This window comes from Lichenostomus cassidix, chromosome 1, assembly GCF_008360975.1.
Source record: "Lichenostomus cassidix isolate B80296 chromosome 1, HeHo_3.0, whole genome shotgun sequence".
Classification (NCBI taxonomy): Eukaryota; Metazoa; Chordata; class Aves; order Passeriformes; family Meliphagidae; genus Lichenostomus; species Lichenostomus cassidix.
The window spans coordinates 73,602,203-73,628,001 of NC_139479.1; the positions used below are offsets into that span (position 1 = coordinate 73,602,203).

At 39.9% G+C, this 25,799-nt stretch overlaps 1 protein-coding gene across 8 annotated transcripts in view; it reads right to left on the bottom strand.

Annotated features, from left to right (window-relative positions):
* Positions 1-253: 253 nt before the first annotated feature.
* Positions 254-25,799, bottom strand: part of GRIA4 (glutamate ionotropic receptor AMPA type subunit 4) — a 215,361-nt gene continuing 189,815 nt past the window's right edge. The window contains exons 14-17 of one of the 8 annotated variants that reach the window (XM_085064124.1): positions 17,312-17,426; positions 7,940-8,074; positions 6,426-6,608; positions 1,252-1,391 (exon numbers count right to left, since the gene is read on the bottom strand). In XM_085064124.1, the coding sequence (XP_084920250.1) occupies positions 6,474-6,608; positions 7,940-8,074; positions 17,312-17,426 (385 nt within the window). In that variant the 3' untranslated portion in view covers positions 1,252-1,391; positions 6,426-6,473. Of the gene's footprint in view, positions 1,392-6,425; positions 6,609-7,826; positions 8,075-10,299; positions 10,415-17,311; positions 17,427-25,799 lie in introns of those variants that run through there. The other 7 variants (XM_085064116.1, XM_085064106.1, XM_085064151.1 and 4 more) reach the window with 7 other exon arrangements.

Sequence of the window (25,799 nt, forward strand, 5' to 3'; positions counted from 1 at the left end):
ACAAACACTATCCCTAAATGATTCTCTAGCCTCAGAAAGGGTTTTAGCGACTAGTACTAAAATGCCTACTGAATAATCATGACAATTCTTCAGCTGCTCAGAGTCCCTCCTCCCTACGGACTTAAAAGCACTTCAAAAATGTGCAGGAACTCAGACTGACTCTGACAAGATCCTGAATCCTGTTGTAAGAAATGAACAACCTTTTTCTATTTTCCAGGTGGCATCCCTAATGAGCAGAAAACAACTCAAGCTCTGTCAATATTATAAGAACATTTGTTGTTTTATTCTTTTTGGTGGGTACAAAAACCACAGTTTCTTACACAGAACAAGATTATAAATAATATCTGTAACATGAGTGACCCGTAGTCTCTTTCGGTTCTACACTGCAGACTGATGAAGTACTCTAAACATTTTATCATTTTGTTTCTTGTATTAGACAGATGCAAATCTGTGGAACACGGAATGATGGAACAGAATGAAGGTAACAGCAAACAAGAGGATGACCAACAACTTTTATAAAAAAAAATTCTCTGAATTTTATTACAGTGATGGCATTTTATATCAATTATTGCAATGATTTTTCCCTAAGATGGTTAGAAAAAAGAATTGTGTTGTCCTCTACTGAATTTACATCAGTTAAAAAGCAAGCATGTTTCAATATTCCTCTTTTTCCAAAGAAAATGTAAATAATTTCTTTATTTTTTTCACAGGATTTACATATTTATTATTTTTTTATCACAGTTTAGTGATTCATTTCTACAGCTGAACAGCTGAGTATTCTTCCATTGAATATATTGATGTTCTGGAGACACAGGTTAGCATGTTCATTGACTTCTATAGCTATTTTTCTCTCTTTGTCACAACAAAGACCAAAATGGTGTCCTTTCTGAGCATGTTCTTCACAGTTTAATGCGCTAAATTGGCAAGTCTTATTAGTTTTAAGTCCACTCAAGTGAAATTTGTTGCTGTTAATACACCCTTCCCAGCCCCACCCCCCCAACAAAACTAAATTATGAATTTTCCTGATATAAAATCTGAGTTTGGGTTTCCGAGCTGAGCTCATGCACACATTGTTGCTGATGATGTCTGGCGCATTTGGACGTACTTCCCTTTCTCAGCCAAATTATTAGTTCATCAATGACACTCCCATGTCGTTACAGTCTGTGCTGTGTTCCCATCAGTCACCAACACAGTTTGATTAAGGCACTCAATTATTTTTTTGGTTTTTATGGTAGGTCCGATGCAATTACAGCCAATCCTGAACTTTGTCTAATTGCAGTTCCAGTGTGCACGGCCTTCGGGCAGTCGGGAGTCAATACGCGTCCGTTTTCTCCCACACTCCCTGTGATGGATAATCTGGCTTTGTTTCTTATGGCTTCAGAAAAGGTAAGCTAGGTTTGAAGAGAAAGCACAAGAGAGGAGAGTGTTATAATGTTTCTGTCCTTCAACCAACCAGGACACAGCAAACACCAAAATATTAAATTTTAGACATCTGCATTTTTTCATGTTAACATTAAATATAAAAATAGTAATCATCATAAATATAATATACAGCACTTTACTGGGGAAAAAAGACTAGCAATTCTGAGGGTAAATTTCATTACAACAAATTGTTACTGATTTAAATATAAAATCTGATTTTGATCATGAAATTAACTAAAGAGGTAATACCTTCATCTAAACTGCTTCATACTAAATTTATATACAGTGAAAAGACCTTTTGGAACCTGAAAGCATTAGCATTTGTGAATAAAGTCATGCACAGGTGTTTATAGAGTTTCACCTTCAACTAAGAATGTCAAGATAAAATATAACTACTGAAAATTGTTTATAAATTGCAATAGCTGTATCAGCTCTCTGTAGCAATTCCGTGGTTCAAATCTAAAGAAATTATTACTTCTTTTCATAATGCAAATATTTAGTGTCGGGAAATCTGAGAACTGTCCTCAAATCTCTTTCATATATATATTTTTCTACAATTAGAAAAGGTGGTAACTTTCAAAGAAAATGCAATTTATTGAGAGAAAGTTCAGTTTTCTACAGTTTTCTACATTATGTTTAAATTTTCCATAAAAAGGTTTAAACTTTCGTTATTTTAAAATCTTTAGTTTCAGGTAAATAAGAACAAAATATCTTGTTTAGGGACTACATTATTCAAGAAAAAAAATCTGGATTTGCTAAAAGATTTATAGTTATGCCATCTAACTTTAGTCATCCAAAAATCAGAAGCCTAATCTAATAAAACCTTCTCATGTGATTATAAAAAAAGCCAAGATGAGTAGTTTAAAGTAAATTATTCCCTAAATATTAGGATAAGTGTCTAAGGTCAAACAATGCAGCAAGGACACCTGGAACAACAGGCACCCAAACTGTACTGGATTGAAAGAGATTTCAGAGATAGTCATGTTAAGATATTAGTTAGTGGGGAAATCTGATTTCTAGTCAGCAGAAGCTATGTAAATGGTGTGCAGGGATGCAGTCTGAAATACCAGTTGGGCAAAAAGGGAGATAGGAGGGTGCATTCATACAGGAGCAAAGGGATGACAAACATAATAATAAGTCATTTTGTTTGCTTTATTACTAATCTCTACATTTTGAACTTTATCCCTCTGAGCCCAGTTTCTCCCTCTGAGGTAGCAGTGAAATCCTGTGCTGGTGTTTGATATGTGGAGTTAATTTTATATATGAGTATATAGGGATGAGGAAGAGTCCTTAAAACTCCCAAACATTTCCACTGCTTCTGGTGCACTTCTGTGGAAATGCACTAGTCTAATACTGCATTGTTATCAATACCTCCTTCAGAAAGAGTTGTCAAAAATACAGCGGCTGTTCGTGGCACAGCCAGAGCTTGGATTTAAAAGCAACTTTCTGAACCAATTACCTTAAAAACTTCAGCCCTCACAAGGACTCAAATTCAGGAAAAGATCTCAGCTGAGAGAGGGCATTATGGCTTTCGCCTTACACTGAAAAACCTCAGCTTTGGTAAAGGACATCCTTTGAAAACTTGCTGCTGCCACTGTACTTTGTGACAGGGACTGTTACCAAACATATCTTGAGCTAAAACAACATCCAGATACAAAAAGGGTGGCAGAGGTGATGAGGTGGGGACCTGGGCCCTTCCATTACCAAAAACTTCAACTACTTCCCAGCAGCAAATAAAAATCTCTGCATATGCAAAGCACAGACACAATGTAATGTGGTATAGATCCATGTGGTCTATGTCCTGAGTCCCACTGCAAATGGATACTGGTAACTGTCTGCAGAAGTGCAGAGAACATGTTTTGCTCTGGCAAGAAAAAGCTAAAGGTGCTTTAGTTTGGGAGAGGGATCACAGTCCAAACCAGATTAGAAAGCAAACTTGGGTGGAAAAGGGACAGCTTACTCCAGATGTGCTAAATTTCCCAGAAAGTCACCACTGAGTATGAGTCTCTCCAGCACATTGTTCAGCTATCTGTTCATGGCCATTCAGTTTCCCACCAGGAAATCTGAGTGAGAGCATGCAGATTTATAAGGGATATACGAGTTGTATGTAACTGTGCTTTAGTAGCTCAGTCTAAATAACTTTCTGGCCATTGAAAACACACTCAGGACAGAAAGACAATAAAAGGGACCAGAGAAAAAATAAAAAGAAAAAAAAAGAGAACAACACTTTCTCAGCAGCTTCCCACAGAAGAACAGAAAAGCTGCAAGGAAATAACTCTCATCCTCTTAGTGCAGAGACTAACAACAGCTCAGCAACACACCACAGGACAACTCAGACACTTACAGCGCCAGGAGGAGCAGGTCAAACTTGTACTTGGGATAGTGCCATAAAGCCAACTAACTGGGCAAGTGTCTGCTCTGTGTTTTAAACTATGCTATAGGTAACAAGCCAGCCTAATACTCTGCTTTACTGTGCTCATACTATTCCAGATTTATGGCCCGTATGCAGAAACAGTTTCAGGAGTGGCTGGGATGAGAGGGAAAAGTCTCAGTATTTACTGTGAGTATTACCCAAACTGTGAGAGTCTCCTTAAGTGAGTGTATGCAGTAAGTGTATGTGGTTAATAGCGATAACGTATTTTCAAATTTTTCATTAGTTTTGATTAAATTAGTTTGGAATTAGTCAAGTGAAAACACTGACTGCCTTGTTCCTAATGGGAAATGGCAATTTCAGATGTCCTGATTCACTCAATTTGTGTAATACAAATATCCTAGGCTGAGTGTGTTCTTTTGTTGTTCACGCTCCTCTAGTACTTGGGTCACATGGAGGTGTCTGGCACAAATATCTAGGATGAACTTTTAATGAATTTTTCTCTCTTGACTATGAAATTGGAAGTATACAAGTCAAAATAAGTACATTATACACTTACTGAGCCATCCTGTAGCACTTCACCTTTTTTGGTAGTTAATTGTAACAATGATGTTTTTCATTGTTTTTTGTAGTTCTGTAATTAATTTCATTCATTAGTTATAAACAACAGCATGGGATGGGAGAACAAGAGAAGGCAGCTGAGCTGGAAGCTGATTCCTGAGCTTCATGGCCCACTGAGAAGGCCATGGAGAGGCGGTGGTGGCGGCTGGCTGGATACTGGGACAACCCCTTCAAAAGCCTGCGGGTTTGGTTTGAGGAACTCAGCAGGGCTTTGCCTTAGAGTAGCTGCAGAGAAGGATGTTATGCTCCATATCAGCTCCACTTGTACACTAAGGGCTTAATGCTAACGGAAAAACTGCTGCCCAGGGCAGGAGGAAGGGATTGTTCCCTCCTTAAAGCAAACATTTTTCCCTGCCTTCACAGATACAGCTGCCTGTTGGCCCTTCTGAATGTCTTTATCCCACACATATAGACTAATCCATTATCATATAGACCAGTCCACACATACAGACTAGTCCTTTATTTTCATTTTCAGCAGCCTTGCAGGCAGGGTGAATTTCCCTGAAGTAACTCAAGTTTGACTGGGTGAAACTAAAGCAAAAATCATGGTAATGAATATTAATTGTCAAGAGGGTTATTTAAACTGTTTTATATTAGTTTAATACATATACCATTAAAACTATTAGATGTTAGCTTAAAAAGTCAGTGTGTTGGTTACTCATGCAGGTTAGAACCACCAGGCATCTTTCCATATTAGCAAATTTTAGTTCCAATATGATCTCTTTACTCCTTGGATAAACAAACATATCAAAGGTTTCAAAATCCATAGACAGACATATTTTTACAGAAATATGTGCAGCCATTGCTGTGGGCTCTTTAATGCTGCCATATAAACAGGGGATTATGATTAGCACGTGTATGAAGATATGGCATAGTCCCCTGTGCACCTCTCACTGCCAGCGTGGCTAGAAAAGGATGACTGGACCTTGGCAGTCTTCCACGTAGGAAGCATAAGCATTTTTATAAGAAGTTCACTTGAAATTTCGTAGGTAAATACTACGTCAAATAAGCAGAAAGAAGAATTTCAGAAGTCTGTAAATAGTTGTTCAAAATTCTAGTGATGTTTTTGTGAATTTTAAAAGTCTGCACCCTAGAATGTTTTTAACTATCAGAAGTTTTGACTGACCCAAAAATGAATTTTCAATTAAAAAATTGCAGCATGTTTATATGTTTTTTGTATTATTTAAAATATATTTTTTCAATACAAATTCATCTCTGAGTTGCAACAAGTCCCACAGAAATCCAAACTTTAGAGAAAGGTAGTTACTATCTTTCTTTTAAATATAAAACTCAGTTAGCTCTACTTTTTTTTGTTATGAAAAAACAGTAAGACCAAAAAAAAAAAATCCTGCAAGTATTATCAGTGTCTGTTGCACTGGAATCACAGAGCTGGGTGGCAACTCTGGGGTCTGTCAAGTCATGCCATATTTAGCATGCTCAGCCAATTTGGGTGAGGTCAGTATTCGAATGGAAGCTTAATTCATTTGTTTGCTCTTTTTAAGATTATGTTTTGAACACATTGCACTCTGTAAACTTGGTAAGAAATATGTTTTCTGGGATTCTTACTTTTATACCAGCCTGGGGACACCCTCAGTTGTGAGCATATCATTGAAGAATTTAAAGGAAAAAACACCCTTTACTTGCATTTTGCACAATGACTTGCACAGGATCATTTCTTTTTAAGACCCTTATTACTGTCAGCAGGGAATGGACTTGGGAGAATAATATTACCATCTGGCAGTCCTGGTTCCCAGTGCACAGTAATGAACACTGGCCTATGCTCTTGGAGCCCCCTAGACATAAACTATGCTTCACATTTTCCCTAGTGAACAAGGTGCACAGCTAACATTTTTTTTCCTTCTACATGGGGAAATTAGGCAGCTCATTTACAATTAGAATATACCCAGGGTCATGACTCCTTCTAGAACAGGGAAGAAAAGAAAACTGCACAGAACAGTACGTTGGGGACAGTTTCCCAGCCAGCCCCCTCCCTCGCGCCCCGAGAACCCACCTATTCCTCGCAGCGCTCCAGCTATCATGCTCAAGCAGCATTCTCTGCTCACTCTGTGTTTGCTCTGTACTGTATGGTTCGGTACTGTACCGGCTGTGCCTTTAGGCTGTAAGCTCCTCGGGACAGGGACCTGTTATGTGCTTGGCACACTTCACCTACTGTACAGCGCCGTCTACTCCAGCGCTATATAAATAATAAATAAAAAAGGATCATTGTATCTCCAGTCGCTCCCTACAAGATTCTTTTTCTAGGTGGCAACGTAAGTGTTGCATTATTCATCTTGTTTCTCTAAATTTGTGATTCCTACTTCCACTATAGGGATGGCTCAGTGATTTCAGGAAAATGTAGCTGAAGATTTTTGTTAACAGAGGAGACATGTGGCTTGCTATTTTCAAGGGCAAGGGAGCTCTACCATGACAGGGTAGGGTGCTAGCTGCACATTCACTTATAAAGCAGCCAGCGTAGCTTGGGAGCTACGTAAAAGTTATATTTAGAAGCTCAATTTGCTGCTGCATGCCATTTCCAAAGGTCAGAGAGTTGATTTGTCTAATGATTAGTTGGCAAGATACTCACTGTACGGATGAGAGCAAGTACATTAGTAAACCATCCCTGAACGCCTACTCAGGGGAGCTGTGCAGGATGCAGCTCAGCAGCATCAGCGCTTCAGCCTCCAAAATCATTGCGTGAACATCTAAAATACACTAGTTTTGACCTAGCTAAGGGGGTATGTATGAAAGCTGAGGATGATAATCAATGTCTATTCACTGATTATTCACTGTGACTATTATAGTGGGCAAAGGTTGACCTGAAGCAGGATGTTGTGGGAGAAAAAAAAAATAAAGCCACACAATTAGCATAAAACATGTATCAAAGGGAGGGTGAAAGAACAGGGAGGGGAGGAGGGAGAGAAGGTAAAACAACATTTAGACTTCTTGTAACAGTGCCTTTTCTTCCATTAGGTTAACTATGGTTCAGTGACGTTGCCTATCCTAAATCTTGGTTACAGATGGGGCCAATATTTAATAATACAGGCTTGCAGTGATTTGTCACTAGTAGAGTGCAAACCTTTAAGAAAACAGGCTTTCCAATCAAGTATTTAAAAACTGGCCCTCTGGATATATACTTTCTTATTTAAAATAGTTGTAATCTCTCAACTGATTTGACAACTTTGAGTTTTTCAAAATGTATTTCTCACATTAAAAATTCCTTGCAATGCAGATGTCTATTAGCAACATAGAATAATATACTGTACATCTGCAGCCAAAAGAACTGAACCACTTTGCACTGAAGTTTTCCAAAATATAAAGCTCTGTTCAGAAGCAAGCACCACTAGACAGACATGTCACAACACTGCGTTACAAGATGCATCACCCACTCGCTGTAGTAGGCCCTAAGTCCTACCCCTAAATTTTAATACTTTCGGTTCCATATACGTTGTAACCTTCTCTATAAGTTGCTAAATTCTGGGTATTCTGCGAGGAAGTTGGGTTAAAAGTCTGTGCACTCTTTGCCACCTTCATTCGTTTCGCCTCTGCCCTGGACTTGTAACAGAACTCTATCAAAGCCACCAGCATTGCCAAGCCCAAGCCTCCAACCAGAATGTAGAAGACTCCAGCAACGTTGCTGAGACTCAAGGCACTCGTCTTGTCCTGGGAAAACAGAAGTGACACAGTTAACCCTGGAAAATGGATCCCAAGAAGCACAAACCACACATTTAAACATTAGAAATAGACATAACAACATTTAGCTGAAACTTAATGACAGTTGTTTACAAACTTGAGACAAATTTGACCTATCTGGATCTGTAAGATATATTTTAAGCAACTAACTTTCCTGGTTGGCATAAAAATATTCTAAGTATATTGCCAACATATCAGGATGTCATTGCATGCTTACTGCAAAGCATTACTTCCATTAAGTGGAGAATTAAACAATGACATGTCTGGCTGTCTTTAGGGGACATTTCAGCACTGATATGAAACTGCATTTATGTAAAGCTCTTCAGAAGCCTCGGAATCCAGAAATCAATTTAAATCAGACAAGACTCTGCTTCATCTTTACAAAAAACAGTAAATGTACTTGTGATAGGCATTGCTGTTCATTTAAAAGATCCAGACTGAGCTTCTGATACTTAAATGACAGGTGAAAATAACACGTGAGGCTTAAGTTTTTTCTTTGAACAAATAGTTCCTTTGAAAATGCACACTGTACCATACACATTGTGAAGTATTCGCCTCTTACCTATTATTCTATTTTGGTTTTATTTTTCTATAGAAACAGTTCTGGAACATGCCCATGGACTACTAAGCTCAGTAACAGTATACTTCTAAATATCAATTTATGCAATTTTATACATTACTCATAATTTAGATAAAAATGAGGATTTTCTATAGCAAGATATTAAATATACATAATTTTACAAACAATCACCTTCTTGGATGCATTGTAGTAAATAACTATCCTAAATTTCTCTATACTTCTCTGCTTAGTTATGAAGCACATTTTTTGACTTGAAATCCATGTGCATTTTTAGCACAGTTCTCAAGGAACTCTCAGGATTGGCTTCATATGCTACATCGTGTGCCTTAACATACTTATAAAGCTTTATTCTTATGCAGACTATATAATCTTTAGCTAAAGTAAGGAGAGTACTTAACTTCTTGTAATCTATGAAATTTTAACTTATGAAGAATGCAAAACATTTGGACGTTTAATTTAAAGAGGCACTATTTGTTGTGTTATCAGTAGATCAGCACAGTAACAGTTTCCGTGGGTATACAGAGATGACTGGGGCTTATAGCCAGGTTCTGCTTTGTCTGTGCCTTTTTGGCTGGCTAGGAGGAGTCTGAATATCCTGGAGATGACTGTTCCTCTGCTGGCAATTGCTGACATGGTGCGTGCAAACAAGGAGGAGGCAGGACTGAGAAAGACCTGCCCTAACGTAGGTGGTGGGTTGAGGATTTCTCAGCTGTTATTTACAGGTACTCTGTCATCCCCTCAAACCATTTCCACTCCTTTTTCCCAAAGCGCTTGCCAGAAAAAGCAAAATGTGTTGAAAGCTTGTTTCCCACGCTAATTTTATCAAGGTAAGTCTCAGGCCATGAAGGCCGCAAGCAGTCAGTGCCTGTCATTCTTTCCTTTTAGCTGTGGCTGCAGAGGCTGGTGTGGAGTCAGGTACTGTGAAGAAATGTCAGACCCCCTGAATACAGGGCTGCACTGACTGTGGTGCTTCCCAGCTCTCAGAAAATACCTGGCTCTGGGTCTGTCCCCATAGAGAGAAGGAGCCGTCAGCTACCTGGAGCTGTCAGGATTAGTTTCATTATGGAATAGGATAAACACTGGAAGCTTAGAAACTACTAATTACTGAAGCTTTTCACTTCAAAACTCAAGTAAAGTCTTGGCCCTCAAGGAGCCAGGGACATCCCCAAAGGCAGCCAGATACCACCTTCCTGGGCAGTGATGAAAGGCAATCCCTCTTGCTAGCATTTCTCCTTTTCAGAAAACTGCTGAGGTAGGCCAGCTCCAAAAGAAGGTGTGGAGGGACATTTCCTAAGCAGTCAATGGGAAAAGTCCATCCTCTCCAGGCAGGAAGGAAACAACTAATCCAGCCTGCCTCTTCCAAACCCAAATATGTGTTTTGTATTTCTTCAGGAGATGTTCTGAATACGTGGGATGACGTTTGGTGATTTATATCACTGAAGACTTTAAAATGCAATAGTGCTTCCTTAAATTAAAGCGCGACCCCCATCAAGATGGGCCAAAGCTGATTCATTCTGTGTCTACAGATGCTTATTTTATTTCTATGCCATTTTGCTTATTACTTCCTCTACTGCTTTGTGAACACGATAGTAGGTCCCGAACTGTAGCGACTGACCTTACTTCCAGAGTCCTTGGGTCCACATTCACCTTTATCGTACCACCATTTGTTTTTCAGCTTGTCTAAGACGCCTGCCTCACTGAGTTTCAAAACGGCAAGGTTTACAGGAGTTCTTCACGTGGAAAATAACATAAATAACATTATATATGTTATTTTATGTTATTCAAGTAAAACTACATAGAATCGCATTGCAAAGTGACAGAGCAGAGGCCACAGTGGGTGCTATGTCATGTACTGTTGGCCCAGGTTTAGAGACAGACATATGACCGGGACCTGCTCCATCGCTTTAGGTAACAGGCACATACTGCTGGGGAAGATTTGTAAATAAATAGTATGCAATTACTGTGAACCCAAAACTATTGGCTTAGACATATTAACAACATACCCTTCAGAGATACATGTAAGACAACTGCATATACGACTTGAGAAACATTAATTTGTGTTCCTTGCTTTCAATCTATTTTTAGTTTGTATGCATACAAACTAATAATATGATTTGGCCATAGGTATTTCATTTACTGCCCTCAAAAATTATCCTGGCAAGACAAAAAGATGCTTCCTGAAGTGTGCTACCCATAACCATTTGGCATAGCCCTGTCATAGGAGATCTGCATGCAAAGAACTCAGGGTAGAGCTGTGACAATCCCTTTATCCTCAGCTAAGGACAGTGAGTCTTCCACCTTTGTTTCCTGTTTCAACATTATTTTAAAATTCAAAATGTTCCCCTAAATCTCAGTTATTCACGTCAATAAGAGTCCGAGGCTGATGATAAATTTCTACTTGGATTACCTTCTTTTACTGGTAGAATTTGCTGTGGGTGATATAACAGAGTTTAATATTGAAATGAAACCTAATCCAAAGTCTCAAAATCAAGAAACGCTATGGGTTTACACTGAAGTTGCTTAAACTCATTGAATAATCTCAGAGCATTATGGTAATGCCCCACTTCATGCAGATCTACCAGTTTATGCTTTAAAAACATATGAAATTATTAAACAGACTTATTTTATGTACTTTTCACTTTGAATCATTGTCCAGTTGTTGGCATATGGATATCTATTTATGTGCAGGTGTGCATGAAAATACAATATATATCAGAGAAGCAGGCAGATAAACAGAAATGGCATGTGATAGATAGCCTTCTGGTGATGTTAAATGACATGATCCTGTGTGTGCCAGCAGATTCCTATGGGGAAATTTATCTCCCATAATATGCCACAATCCATGCATTATTAAAACATTAACTTATGAATTCAAGGCTTAATAAATAAGTAACCAGTGCAAACATTAATTAGTATAGTGTAACTGAACATACTAAAGTAGTTTCCACTGAAGAGAAAAGGGGCTTGTTACACTCTTTTAACTGGTTTAACTAGAAATCCCCAAATGCTAAAGTATTAATATATTTGTGCAGGTTTGCATTTACCTATTTAATACGCAAATAACAGCTTCTGAGTCTTGTATGCTATTCTTAGCTTTAGGGACCCTACCTCTTAATACATTCTGGTTACTCTTTCTCTATGTACCTAAAGGGGGGTGATTCACCTCACCTCAATTTTTTCACCCCTAAATTATGCCCCAAGCTTTGTCTGTCTGTCCAGGCCTCCCTGCAGTTAATGGAAAAAGGTAGGTATCTCCAAAGGGTGGGCTCTGATACCAGTTTTAACAAAGGATGGTGTTGAGATGCCTGTCTCTTCATTTACTGCTGAGGAAGCCTTGGTGCCTTGGAGAAGTTTTTGACACCACAGTTGGGTGAGAGGATTTCCCAGGAACTCTCAAATGATCCCTCTAAGTAAAGGAAAAGCTTCATCCACTTTCCAGATCCCACACATTTAATTCGTATGCAGTACTCTGCTTCTAGAAACAAAAATGCCCATTTCTTGCTCTTTTTCAGTATTCAAACTTAACATTTTGCCTTCAGGCTTCTGGAAGCAGGCTGTGCAGGTTGACAGTGGAACATGAGAGTCCCACAACTGTGAAATGAGTGGGTTTGGGGTGCTGGCAAGTTGCCTGTCAACATGATCCTCTGTTGGCTTCTAGTACAAGTGCAAAATAATTAATATTATTTGAATAGCCATCATCTGTAACATATCATGCACTGGCACTGAGGCACATTCCAGTGCTCCTAAATCCCATCAGTTGAACAGGGCTGTTTAGGACAGGTACTGCACACAGGTACTGCACATAGGTTCTCACTTGGAAAACCAGAAGCCTATGGAGTTGTTGCAGAATAAACTGATTTAACTGATAACTAGGACTAGATATGAACTATCAAGGCCAGCAGCAAGGTGGGAACAAGTCAGAAAACAGATGTCTCTATGTCCTTTGATTCTTTTTTCTTCCCCAACACAAACATTTTCGGCATATAAAGCCTGAAACAGGCTTTGAATATTTTCTTTTTTCCAACTGTAGTTCCTTTAATGTCATCCTTTCTTCATTGTCTCTGCAAAGAAGCTCTCAGGTTTTCCTTTGTGAAAAACAATCAATTTCCCACTTTAAATTGCCATGCTATCCTCAGTTTATAACTGATCTCCATGGCAATGGTCAGCAGAGAAAATTCCTGCTTTTCACTGGGTTAGAGCCAGTGATGTGACTGAGGCCAGGCCCTTGTTTGTCCTCCCAACTAATTTTGCTGGAAATCTTTCTGAATGAAGACCCTGCTGAAGTTCACAAAAAACCTGTCCTCTGCCCCTCACTTTCTTGCCTGCCTTAGCAAGGCTGCGTAACATGTTCTTCACATCTGCCTTCAGACAGCTCCAGCTGTGATGCAGAAGAAGCTTTCTGAGAAAAACTTAAAATTATATATTTAAAATATTTTAAACTTTCAAAACAGGATTTATGTCCTAAGTTAAATCAGTCAGCTGTGATGGGAAATGCACATGATCCAATATAATAAGCCCAAACTAAGGGGCTACAGAGCAGAAAACTTTTTGTTTATGTTTTTCAGAATCACAACATTTATACATCTCTTTGCAACCACAGGAAGTGATTGCAGGTGTAGTAAATTTTAACATACTTTAGGCCTTTTTTTGGTTTGTTTTTTCATTTTAGTAGGAGATTTTCAACATCTCTCATTGAAGGTGTATGTCCAGATCACCTTTGTTCCTAGGGCAAGCAGCTTACTTTGGCTGTGTCAGTCACGAACTCAGAGACTACAGCTTGTTCCTACATTGCTTACACAACCAGCTGGTGAATAGTCCCACTGATACTAAAGGGGAAAGAAACAAAAAAATTGGTATGGTTTGCTGTATGTGAGCAAGAGCAGTGTACTGAAGTCATATACATGGGATAAATTCAGCATTTATAATTAAATTTCCCGTTAAGTTCAGTGTTGTATATTTAATATGGCAGTGGAAAATGACTATTGATTTGGGTTTTGTTGAAGTTGCTTAGTGATTCCTGAATTAGTAATGTTGGGCCAAATCTTCCACTAGAGTAAACTGGCACAGTTTGTGAAAATCAGTGTCATTTTTCCAGTGTACAGCTGCTGAGAATATCTGTTGTTGTATATAAACAGGATCCAACAGCCTCAAGATGATGTAAGGATAATTTATGAAAAATAATAACTAAAATTACTATTTTTCTATGGAGAATAATTTGCCCCATGTAGCCATAGTGCAAAACTGCTGTGGAGTTTTGCAAAACAGCACAGGAGACCCCGTTCTTCACTCGTGTGGTGAAGTTGGTGTTGGCACAGGCTGACCTAGTCACAGGGACACTGTTTTTCTAACTTTTCATCATGTTCTCAGCCCTTCTACCTCCCCTCCTGGCTTCTTAATCATTTCCTCCTATCCTATCATCAGTCACTTGCTGTTGGAAGGGCTGATTTCTAAGAGCTTCGGGCTGGATCTTGAGCCAGCAACATCAGCAAAATCAAAGTACTTTAAAATGGCATTAATGAAGTTCTGAGCTAGCTGTGTTGAAGACAACAAATGGGCAATTACAACATTTAAATCACAATACTGAGTGATTTTGAAACCAATATAGAATCCTGGTAGACAAGGATTTTAAAAATGCAATCATGAGTATACTTTAGGAGCATTTTCATTACCCACTCGTGGCTGAGCCATTAATTAAGTGTAGGATTGGTCTCGTCATCTGAAAAAACCATTGGCCACTGCGTTCTCCTGAGGGCTGCCAGCAGAGATTGGAAAGGATCTCCATCAGCACAGCTTCTGTCCACTCATACTTTTATAGAAACCATGGAGCAAAGTGGCAAAAACTGTGTTTCAGTACCTTCCCATGCACCACATGAAATGATGATGGCATACAGTTAGGATCTGAGGTAATACTTTCAAAAGCACTCAAATGACTTGGGGAACTCACTTTTATCTTCAATGATGAACTAATTAATCAGATCACTAAACCACAGGTGGTTCACACGGGCCAGCTTTCTGAACTGTCTTTCTGAATATTATTCCCTGAAGGGAACAATAAATGGGGAGGCTAGAGGTGACCTTTCAAGAGCAGAGAGTAGAGGTAGGAGATACCTTGTTTTACAGAGCCATACAAACCTTTGGAGAACTGCTGAACTCTCATGAAGTTTCCTCATTTCTGTAGTCCTCTGTACTATCATGAAGTGTTATTCTAGGTCTAGATGCTCATATTCTGACTAAGGAAAGTCAAATAGTAACAGCACAGTTGTAAGTCAAGCCTCACGTGCTGTATTTCTTTCAAGAGGAGTTTCTTACTCTCATTTATGAGAGTGCAAAGCCCTGTAATTTAAACTGGAGCTGCTAACAAAGCTCAGAGTTTGTTATTTTTAAACTCATACAATGAAAAGAAATATTAGCTTCTTAAGGTAAGAACTTAGCTCAGGACTTGTTGGTAGCTATCAGGTTTAAAAAAGTAGCGCATAGTGTCCTGGCTATTCCACTCATGATAATTTGCTAGCAGAAAAGAAATAAAATACTTGGAGCTCCATTAATTCAGTAGAAAGGGTCTTGACTTCAATTGATCAAGACTGTTACTGAACAAGGAAATGGATTTTATAGATGATAAATGGCTAAGTAACCCTTTGGGGAATCAGCCTGGCTGTAGTTTATAACCCAAGCCCAGCTGCTGCTGCAATGCAGACTTTGAGAAGCGTGGGAATGCCTGCTCACCTGCATGATGTGCCTGATTCTACCAAACGTGGGCAGTACAGGCACATGAGAGACCTGGAGCTTTCCAGCACCACTGGTACTGCCTACTCACTCAGCTGTGCCTGGGAAAAACTGGCAAGAAACAGGCCCAGAAGCACAAGCTGAGCTCCATCATGTTCTCCATCCTTTGCTAACACTGTCCTGCCCACCACATTGTCTGTTGTATCCTGAACTGCCTGTGTCACCTACAGTTTATTTCCACTGGCAATGTGTTCCTTCCTCCCTCCTGCTCTCACAGGTCCCCCTTTTCTCCATGAATCACACCCTTTGTCTTTCTTTTCTACTTTTTCCCCCCACTCCTTTTCCTGTACCTTTCCATCACAACCAAACTTGCTCCTTCAACACTTCTAGAAACGTCCCTGGTGAAGCTCTGCCTGTCCTTCTACCATAAGCTGCTCCCTTTTTCCTGCTTCTTGACTCAGAACCTGTGGCTGGTAATCAAGCAAAGTAAGTTAAAAACATCCTTAGTTTTGTCATCTAGCTTTCATCTCACTTTGCAATCACTGCAGGCTAACGAGGAGGATAGTCTAAGATGAGGTATTTTAATTATTTTATTCTCTGCTGGTGACATTAAAAAAAAAATAAATACCCCTCCCCCAGTAATGCAAAATTTCAGGCTTGGGTGGAGGAAAGTGTTATTAGGTCTGATATATCTGAACGCTTCAGAAGTGAAAATAGAGACCATTTTTGAAACTGTGACTGCTGGCAAGCAGAGCGGTGTAGGGAAAAGTAGGTAGAGCAGCAGGATTGAAGGCAAAGTGAAGAGGATTAGGAGATCAGTTCTGGGTGAGTACAGAACAGCCCAAGGGATGGTCCCTGAGGCCAGGACACAGCATGAAAGAGCAGGAGGAGTAAAGAAGGAGAGAAAATAGTAAAAAAAATATATGTAGGCAACTGTAAAAAAAGCTACATAAACTGTGTGTGACAAATCAGTCAAATTCATCTATATCTGACTAGCTCTGTGCCTTGCACAGCTACATGTGCAGCATTCTCTAATATGTTGTTCACACACAAGCACATAAATAAATATTATTACACGCTGCCTGGAACAGAAGGGGTATTTTTAATATCTCAATTCTCCCCCATTTCACCATCTTCCACATTTTTGCTTCTTTTCAGCACCAGGTAGTTTCCCAGATGAAGCTGTGAGGGGGCAAGGAAGTACTGGTACTGGCCGTATGGAAGATAGGGGAATGCAGAAAGAATAGGAAGCTGTTAACACCTCAGCCTAGCATGCAGCCTAAAATTCCTGTCTGATAAATTCTGGTAAATTATGCCTAGGGAACCACCATGGATTTCAGTTTGTTGGAAAGATATCAGAAAATGTCAGCATGAAGACATTTTATCTGAAGTTTGTCTTCCTATTTTGGATATTTGTGAAAACTGTAATTTGTACCAGAATTTTTTGTGTCAATAGTGGATCCCTGAGCCTGGACCATGCATTAAATTACCCCTCAGAGGTAGTCACACTGATTTTTTTCCCTTTTCCCCTAATGTCACTGCAAAATATTTTGACTACTAACATATAGTAGGAAAAGTCTTAGCTAGTGAGCAGGCTTCTGAAGGTAATCAACTGCTTGTTCAAGAGCAAGCTTGGAAAAGGCTCACCACAATTCCAGAAGATGCAGGTTTGTGAAAACTAGCGATAGATCTCACCCCAGAGACCATTTACGAGTTCCCCTTGGGGTGCTTAAACAAATGCAAATATTTTTGCTTTGACAGTAATTGCATACACCTTGGTTTCAGCTGCAGGTACCAGCAGTGCTGTGCTACTGGTGAAGCTGTTTCGTCGCAGGTAAGATCCCAGCAGATGCACCAATTACTTCACATACTGTTTACCCGCTTTTGGTGACATTGAGGCTAACCTTGGAGTCACCTCCCCCGCTGCCACATTCTCCTTTGTCGTACCACCATTTGTTTTTCAATTTGTCCAAGAGGCCTTGTTCATTCAGTTTTAAAACTGCGAGGTTAACAGCATTTCTTGAAACGATAAAACATATTTTGTAAGAAACTGCACAGCTGTTAAGATGTTAGAAGGAATGAGGACTTAAGCTGTTTATAAGCTTGATACACACACTAAATAAACCTCTCATTTCCATATTTCAAAGCCCTTGGCAGCACAAATAATTGTGGTTACTTCCAAATGTGAAAAATGTGTTTCCAGTTGTAGAAACGATTTTCAGAACAGCTTGGATTTTAATGCAAAAATTCTATCAACCAACCCAAACTATTTTTGCAAAATGATGATAAAACTCTGCCTGGAATTAAAAATGATTTACACAGATTTATTTGAATCTATATTTAAAGTGTGTTCAGTGTGGGCCCAGGCTGTTTTTTCAAGCAGATGAGAAAATGAATCCCCACGTACTAAAGAGGCAAGATCCAGACTGCCTGTGCTAGACGCTGCCAGTCACTGTGCTCCTACGGTTCTGACATGCAGCTCTTCAGACTGATCCTGCACCAGGCTATGGATTAGTGCTCCAGAAACAGGCCATGGCAAGAGCTGAGGAGGAGCACTGACAGCTCACACACTGACTAAGGTGCTGTCCAGAGTCAGTCAAGAGAAAGCACTGGACAAAGGTGCCCAGAGGCCTGTCTTTCTGTCTGTCTGTCGGAAGCTCCAGCCCCTGCTGTTGGCACATCTGTACATTTGGGATGCAGGCTCTAGAGCCCTGCTCCCTTTCCTCTTGGCTGAAAGGCAAGAGCTGGGCTCTAGCTTCGTGCCATGGCTCCAGGGACTGCCCTGCTGTTCTGGAAGAGCACTCTGTCCCAGTGCAAAGAACACCTGCGGTATGGAGGGGGAAGGTGGTGGTGAAGGGTATCCTCACTGGGGAAACTTAGGAACAGTGCAGCCAAACTGAGGCTCAAGCACTGGGAAGAGCAAAGCCAGAAAATTAGCTAAGTGCTAAGATACAAGAACATGTTTTGGACATCCTGAGGATCTGAGATACAAGAAGGTTTTTTAAAAATCCTGAGGGTTTTCCTTGGAGAGTTTATACATGTTATGCTACCACTGAATGAAGGACAAATCCTGCTTTGCCAACAGCACAGTAGCATGGGCACAACAGACTGAAAGGGGTTCTGTGAGCCTGGTGTCCTGCTGCCCATGGTTAAATGCTCTTTTTTCAGATGAGAGAAATATGTGGAGAGACTTTGGATCTGTGCAGGCAGAGGCTCATTGCAAACACAAAGGCTGAAGCACAGAACCACTGCTTCTGTATGAACTCAAGGCTGCTGGAAGTGTACTGAAACTCAGCCAAGAACTAGGACACAGCTGGTCCTAGGATGCAGCTGCTTCTGTGCATGCTCAGAAGCTTCCCTTTAGGTGTCCAGAGAGCATTGGGACTGGATGGCAGAGGTTAGACAGTATAGATCACCATACAAACCCATATGTAAGGCATCTGGATTTATGATAGTGACTATAGTCACTACGTAACATTTAAAAATCAGTTGATAACTAATCTGCCAAGGTATTTATGCAGCCTTCATCATCTCCAAAGGAAACTTTGCACCTGTTTAAGTGTATGACTTCCTATCTATATTACTAAGACCCTTGAACAGTCACGTATCATAATGATACACAACCACATCAGTATCAGTAAAATTGTATCTTCCTATTTTTATGTCCAGATGTCCCTAGGGCATCCATGCCTATCAGATGTAGTCTTTCTGATGGGTGTCTGCCCAGGCTTGCTTGTGGATCTGCAGAGGCACATGGAGCAGTGGCAAAATTAATCTCCAAAGTATCTGTGAGGTGTCAGTGGCTTAACTTCTGCTCTTTGGGGACAATATGGGGTTGAGAAAGACGGAGTTTCTCTCTCTGGATTTGTTTAATGCTCTCAAGATCTGTTTGTCAGGACTGAATGGAATATGACAAGAACTATGACTGTCAATGGCATCTTCACTTCAACAACGAGAGGCTGCAATACCTTCAAAGCACTCCGAGATGGGTTGGGAAGAGATCCTCTGTCAGCAGGGCTCTATCAAATCATATGGCACCAGATGATACTGGGGCTTGTGATTCAGCTTCTCTAGAGAAGGCTGGTCTCTGGTCCTGGGGCTCCTTCCTGGTCTTAGAAAGGAAGTTTTACTCTCACTTATTAAGAGAGGTATCTTCTTGGCAAACAGGAACAGACAATGGTATTTCAATTGCTTATGCAGAATCCTTTACTACACTGGTCCATGCCAGCTTCAGGACAAATCTTTACTGTCTTCTGGTAAGAACCTTCCATAAAGCTCCTCCTGGATGAAAGAAAGGTCCTTGCTGGCTGGTCATGAAAGTTTGGAAACTGCTTGTGTGTAGGTCTGATATTCCCTAACTTCACTGCAGTTAGATTTATATGAGATTTTCAACAGAGATAAAGTACTTGCTTGTCTATCCCTGAAAGTGAAAATGAGAACTCTAGGCTGTAGAGGGAGTGATAACAGACTGCTCTTTGTGGATAAATCTTTAAGGGGAATTTAGCAGCCAGGCTGACAAATATGATTTTGTATAAGTGCTCTAATTATGGTTCACACTCCAGAGGGAGAGAAGCAATTGCAAAATTGGAACTAAATTGTTCATTTGTCCCTTTTGTTCTTGGAAGCAATTGCTTTAGAACCAGTCATACTTGCTGCAGATTTTTCATACTCAGCTTTTAATTACAAAGCCTGTGCTTTCAGTCTGTTTGGCCCATTTGGAAAGGTAACTGTGTGGCCAGCCTTGCCACTTAACAAACAGATCTCCAGTACACTAAACACAAATGTAACCTTTTTAAGGACATTGGGACTGGGCCATAGATGAAAGGTGATCCTGGAAACACTATTTCTTTGATGCTGAACAGCATTACTCTGAAAATGGCTTAGACATATATCTGGAGCCCGCTGTCTACAAAGTCAATGTCAAAACTCCTTCTTGCTTTAATAGGATCCAAACCAAGGTCTAATTTAATGCTGCTATGTCGAATTGTGACACTGGGCAGCAATAACATAAGCGGCTGCTTTGACAGCTCTACAGATGCAGGCAGGATTAATCACTACCACAGAAAATGAAATGTATCTCAAGGAATATCACTAACTCTCAATTCAACAAGCCACTTAATCTCAGCCTGATTTTAAAGCAGATGGGAAGCCCTATCAATCTGTCTATCTGAAAAAAGCATCTTCAAACCATTTCTTCCAAGCTGTAGTCTCTCAAGTGTGAACATTAAAGCTCACCAAATTAGACAAAGTCCTTATGTTAAAATCCTTAGAAAGTTCATTTTCTTTTCAATCTTTATCTTATTTTGGTTGAAGATTTTACCCGATAATTTACAACTTTTTTTTTTTTTTAAGTTAATGTCTACTTGCACCTTTCATTTGGATATTCCAAGATGAATTAAAAACAACTAGGTGATGTCTTTGACAACTAATGTAAGTTTTCGTGTTTAATTTTCATGTTGAAGGGAAAGAACTTTTCACTTGCCAAATGTTCAAATTTATCTTTCAAAGCATTAAATTTTTCAAGGAAAATTTTCCCACAGTCATTTAGAGAAGCTGCAGCTGGTTGATAGTAATCATAGAGTAATAAATAAATAAATAAATGAAACCCATTCATGAGAGGGTTATTTAGCTGGGTTATTAGCCACATCCATAGACAGTTTCACAGCACAATAGAGAAATGGAAATAAAAAGGATGAAGAAGTAAATGTGGATTTAAGCTGCAATCATCGCTCTGAAATTAAACTGTATTGTTTATAAATGTAACACATTATTGTCCTCATCATATCTAGTAGGCCATGTAAAACCAGGTTAGTTTCACACTGCTTTCTCTGTTGCTTTGTTATGCAGATCCACCTCAACATGTGGAAATAAAAAATTTCCTTCTGGTCAGCAAAACGCAGAGACCCTTTGCTCAACACTGCTGTACCTCCCAGATACGTTATAACCGTCTAAAATGTGCAATGGTGACTGCATTGAAAATTATATACCGAGGTCTCAGAGCCAGTCTACATCACCCATACTCATCCTGGACAGTGTTTTGTTCTGCCACAGTGGAAGGCATTTGGAAACCTGAGTCTCTGTGGCAGAAACTTTTCTTTCATCTTAAGAAATAGGACTGTATCCTCAATATCACACTTAGTCAAAACTCCCACTAAAGACAATGTATTCCTCAGTGAAGCAACTGAAGTCTTTGCAAGAGTCAGGGTTTAATACTAGGAAGCATGCAAGGGCTTTGACTCTAATGCTTGGTGTCACTGCACAGTCCTGCCTTTTCCATTATTCAGAAGATACAGTCCTTGTATGCGACATTCAAGCCAGTTCAGACAAAACTGCAGCCCTCACTTCACAAGTACTTGGGTGCATGGACAGTGATTTTTAATGTACTGATCACAGGTATTTTTAAGCAGCCTTTAGAATCACAGTATGAAAAATGTGATCAGAATTAAATAATTATTTTCATTTAAAATCACTGTCCATCTCCCCATAAATAAACAGTCGTAAGCAGTTTAAAACATTAATTAGTATCACCTCTTCTTTTTTTAAAGAGCCTATCTGTGCCAAGTGCAGACACACCTTACACAGTTACCAAAAGATAAAACTGCACAGACAGATGACAATGTGACTACCCAGTCCCTTGCAAAATAACATCAGTGGTTCCAAACAGGGACACCTTATTTGTTACCCAAAAGAATTGCAGCAGCGTGCTTGCCCAAAGCCCAGGGAAGCCAGCAGAGAGGTTTGCTTTGACTTCCAGTGAGTTTGGGTCACATCAATGGCTAACAGTTGACCCACCTGCTGGACTTCAGTCTGTAAGAAGCGGTGAGGGAGGCGTGCAACAAAGGACCTGAACACCACGGCGCACAACACTGTGGTACCCAGCTCATGGACATGCTCAACCACAGGAGGGGCATTTCCACAGCTGATAAAGACACACAGAGGTCCCTGCACCATGAGGGAATGAGACAGAGGTCCAGGCTAGGGACCACCATAGCCAAAATCACAAGCACTGCTGGAAATCAGACAGTCATTGCAGAACACAAGTGAAAAGGGACATCAAATTTTTCCTAATGCAACACTTCCAACATCAATTTCAGCACAGCAACTCAGCACTCCTTAGAAACCAGGAAATAAAACATAAAATGCATTCTGCTTAGTGAGATCAAGCCTGATCTCACAGCCTCATGCCCAGAGCTCAAATACACACAACAGATAGAAAAGACCCTCTCCAGCCTGGTTATGCTGAATATGTATCCAGACGTATGTATACTTGTATACAAATACATACTCTCAGCCACAGCTGCTTTCTCTTTAAGTCATTCAGTTCCCAAAATTTCCAGATGCACCAGGGTTCATAGGATGGGTGGAAAATACCACCCATCTGCACCATTCAGCATCATCCCCAAGTGCACTTCCAAGGACTCAGCCTTGGCCTGGCTCATGGAGACTGCCTCCATGAAATATAGTCTCAGAATATCTGCTTTTGAATACTAAATGCTGAATGCTGGCATAAAGGCACAGACAGGTCCCTAAGTACTCATTACAACAAAGGCAGGATCTCTGCTATAGGCATTTAATAACAATCTTTTAGGCAGCCAGTAGAACTTTGCCAGGAAAACTTAAATGTCTTAGCTATTTAAATAGCTTTGACATTTTCCTGAATCCCTTCCTTGAACTTAGTCTCATAAATTCTGTATAACTGGCATGTTAGATAGCAAAAATACTTCCCTGCATCCTGAGCAGATCCTTAGCACAATTCTGCAGTTATCATCACAGACGGCGGCACTGTTGTTTCGCTGCTTAGAGTTGGGGATGTTGTTCACTTGCAATAAAGAGCAAGCAGGATGTGCACAAATAACGTGACTCACTAAGGAGACCCTGCATACACAGAGACAGCTTTGTTTAACTTGCAGCCATACTGCACAGCCCATTGTCCCAGCAATGCTGGGGCCACCACCACAGCTGCTGAGGCAGAAGCAAAGCAGAGACCCCAACCCTCCAAAAGGCTTTTGACAAATCCTATCCATAAGGCATTTCAAAGCCTCAGAAATAGCTCAGTCACTTAAGAAGTCACGTGGTGCAGAGGTGGCATCTCTGGTTAACCTCAGGTTCTCTGAGCATACAACAAACTTCAACAAGGAGTACCTGAATGTCACATGAACAGTGCCCCATAGGTGAGCCATACGTGAGGTATGGACCAACTGGCAAAATACAGAGTCTTCCTTTTATGATAAAATACATGACCACATTGTCCTATAAGTTTGTTGTATACATACTCCTAGGTAACTAATACCTGGAAAGAAGGGGGGATTAGTAAATTACTGCACAAAGGGAAGTAAAACCACCAATGTGGTGGTGCATCTGCAGCTGTTCACTGAAGGAACACACCTTCCTGAGACTGCAGTATCACAGCCAGAGTTGGCAATTGATGATGTGTGTCAAGCAACTCCAGGCTCATTTTCTTCCTTGAACTTTGGATGTCCCTCCCTGCAGCTACCTGCTGGTGCAGCCATCATGCAAACCAGCCCCTGGGCACTCCTGGCACAGGCTGGAGGGCATCCTCCTGCAGGACAAGGCAGAGTGGGTGCTTGGTGAAGCCAAGTTTGGTGACCTTATTTCAGTGATGTGAACTGCAGTTATTCTCTCATGATCTGATCTGTATCCAGCCCAGGTGGCTTGGGAGGAGGAAGCCACAGCTGCCAGGAGCCTCTCCTCACCCCCCAGCCTAGCACTTCCTGGATGCAGCTGAGGATCTGTCTTAAATGTGCTTAGTGAAACACAAGTGGGTGCATTTTTACAGCTTGTATATCATCCATTCAAATGATTTTTAACAGGAAAAATTAAAATGCAACCTTACCAAGCAAAAAATTAAGACCTGCATATCTTTTGAGCTGTTTATTTTATCCATGTTTTGAAAAGCACTGATGGCAGATTGTAACGTGACACAAATGCAGTGCAGTTTAAGGGTGTTTGACAATTCATCAAGAGAAATTAAGTGTAAAGCTGCATGGCACTGGCTGAATATGTTTGATAAATTAGGAATGAAACAAGCACTCTGTTAACGAGGAAGATGTAGCCAAAGCTTACATCACTGTGTACTCTGAAGGCTTGAAGGATCAATAATATAAATATTAAAAAGGAGAGCTAATGCAAAAACATTTTTACAAGAAAGATAACCTAAACTTTAGTGACAAAAGGCCTGCTTTAAAAGCATGTTCTCTTAAACACATTCAAGATCTTACAGGGGTACTATTTGTACTGGAATTTATAAAAGTTTGTACGCTGTCATGTTATTTGTATGAAAAAACCTGTATTCAAATACTGAAGCACAGCAGTCATCAAAACATTTTCACATTAGTTCAAACAAAATAGAGTCCTTGGCACTTGCTGTTGTAGCTTGCCCAGCATTTATATTAAATAAAATTTATATTAAGTTTAAATTAAATAAAGTATTCATATTGTGAGTCTTCATGATAAAACTAGCTCTTCTGCAGTGGGTCTCTCAGGCTTTTCTGCTAAGCTCTTCCATTTCTATATTCATGCTTATGAAAGAAAGGACATGATAAGCCATCTCAGCAGAATGCTCAGGCCCAGCTCAGGAGCCACCAGAACAGTGGATGCCTCTTGAATTCCATCTCACAAAATTCACATACCCCTGAAGAACTGGCTGGTCTGTAGAGAGCCAAACTATTGCAAAAAAGCCCCGGGCAGTTTCTGTGCTGTATTAAAAGCTGATGCCTTTAAAAAATATTATTTTTAAAATATATAGTAATATACATAATATATATAATTATATATATATATATTTAAAATTTATCTAAAACTTCCCTGTCCAATTTCATTTAAAATACCTCTAACAGAAAAATATATCAAAATACTATTGAAACAATAAGAATAAAGTATTTTTTATAAGAACATATATTTATTCCTATTTACTTAGAGAAGGGAAATTTGCAGCCAAGCTCAGACACTTTTCAGTCGTGGCTAATGAAAATAACTATAGCACTCTTCATTTAGCCATCCAAATAAGATGGTTAATTTCCAGGGGCAGTGAGTATTTACAGCTTCTATGTATATCCTAAGTATAGTACACAGTTTAGTTCCTCAAGCTGAGCTTTGTAAACAACTATGAGCCAAACTGACACCTTGAGGATCAGCAGGAGTTCCAATTAATGGGAGACCCACTGCTGCTAAAAATTGCCACAGCTACTTTGAATTCAAAGAGGTTCTGACAATTTACACCAGCTAGAGGTCTGATGACTGTAGTTTAAAATATTTATACAGATTGAAAGCTGTTTTGCAGCAAGATATTCCAATTACAGTATGCAAACACTGCTTGGCACAAGCCATTAAATATATATTTTGATTGTGTAAAAACAACAGCAGTTGACCTGG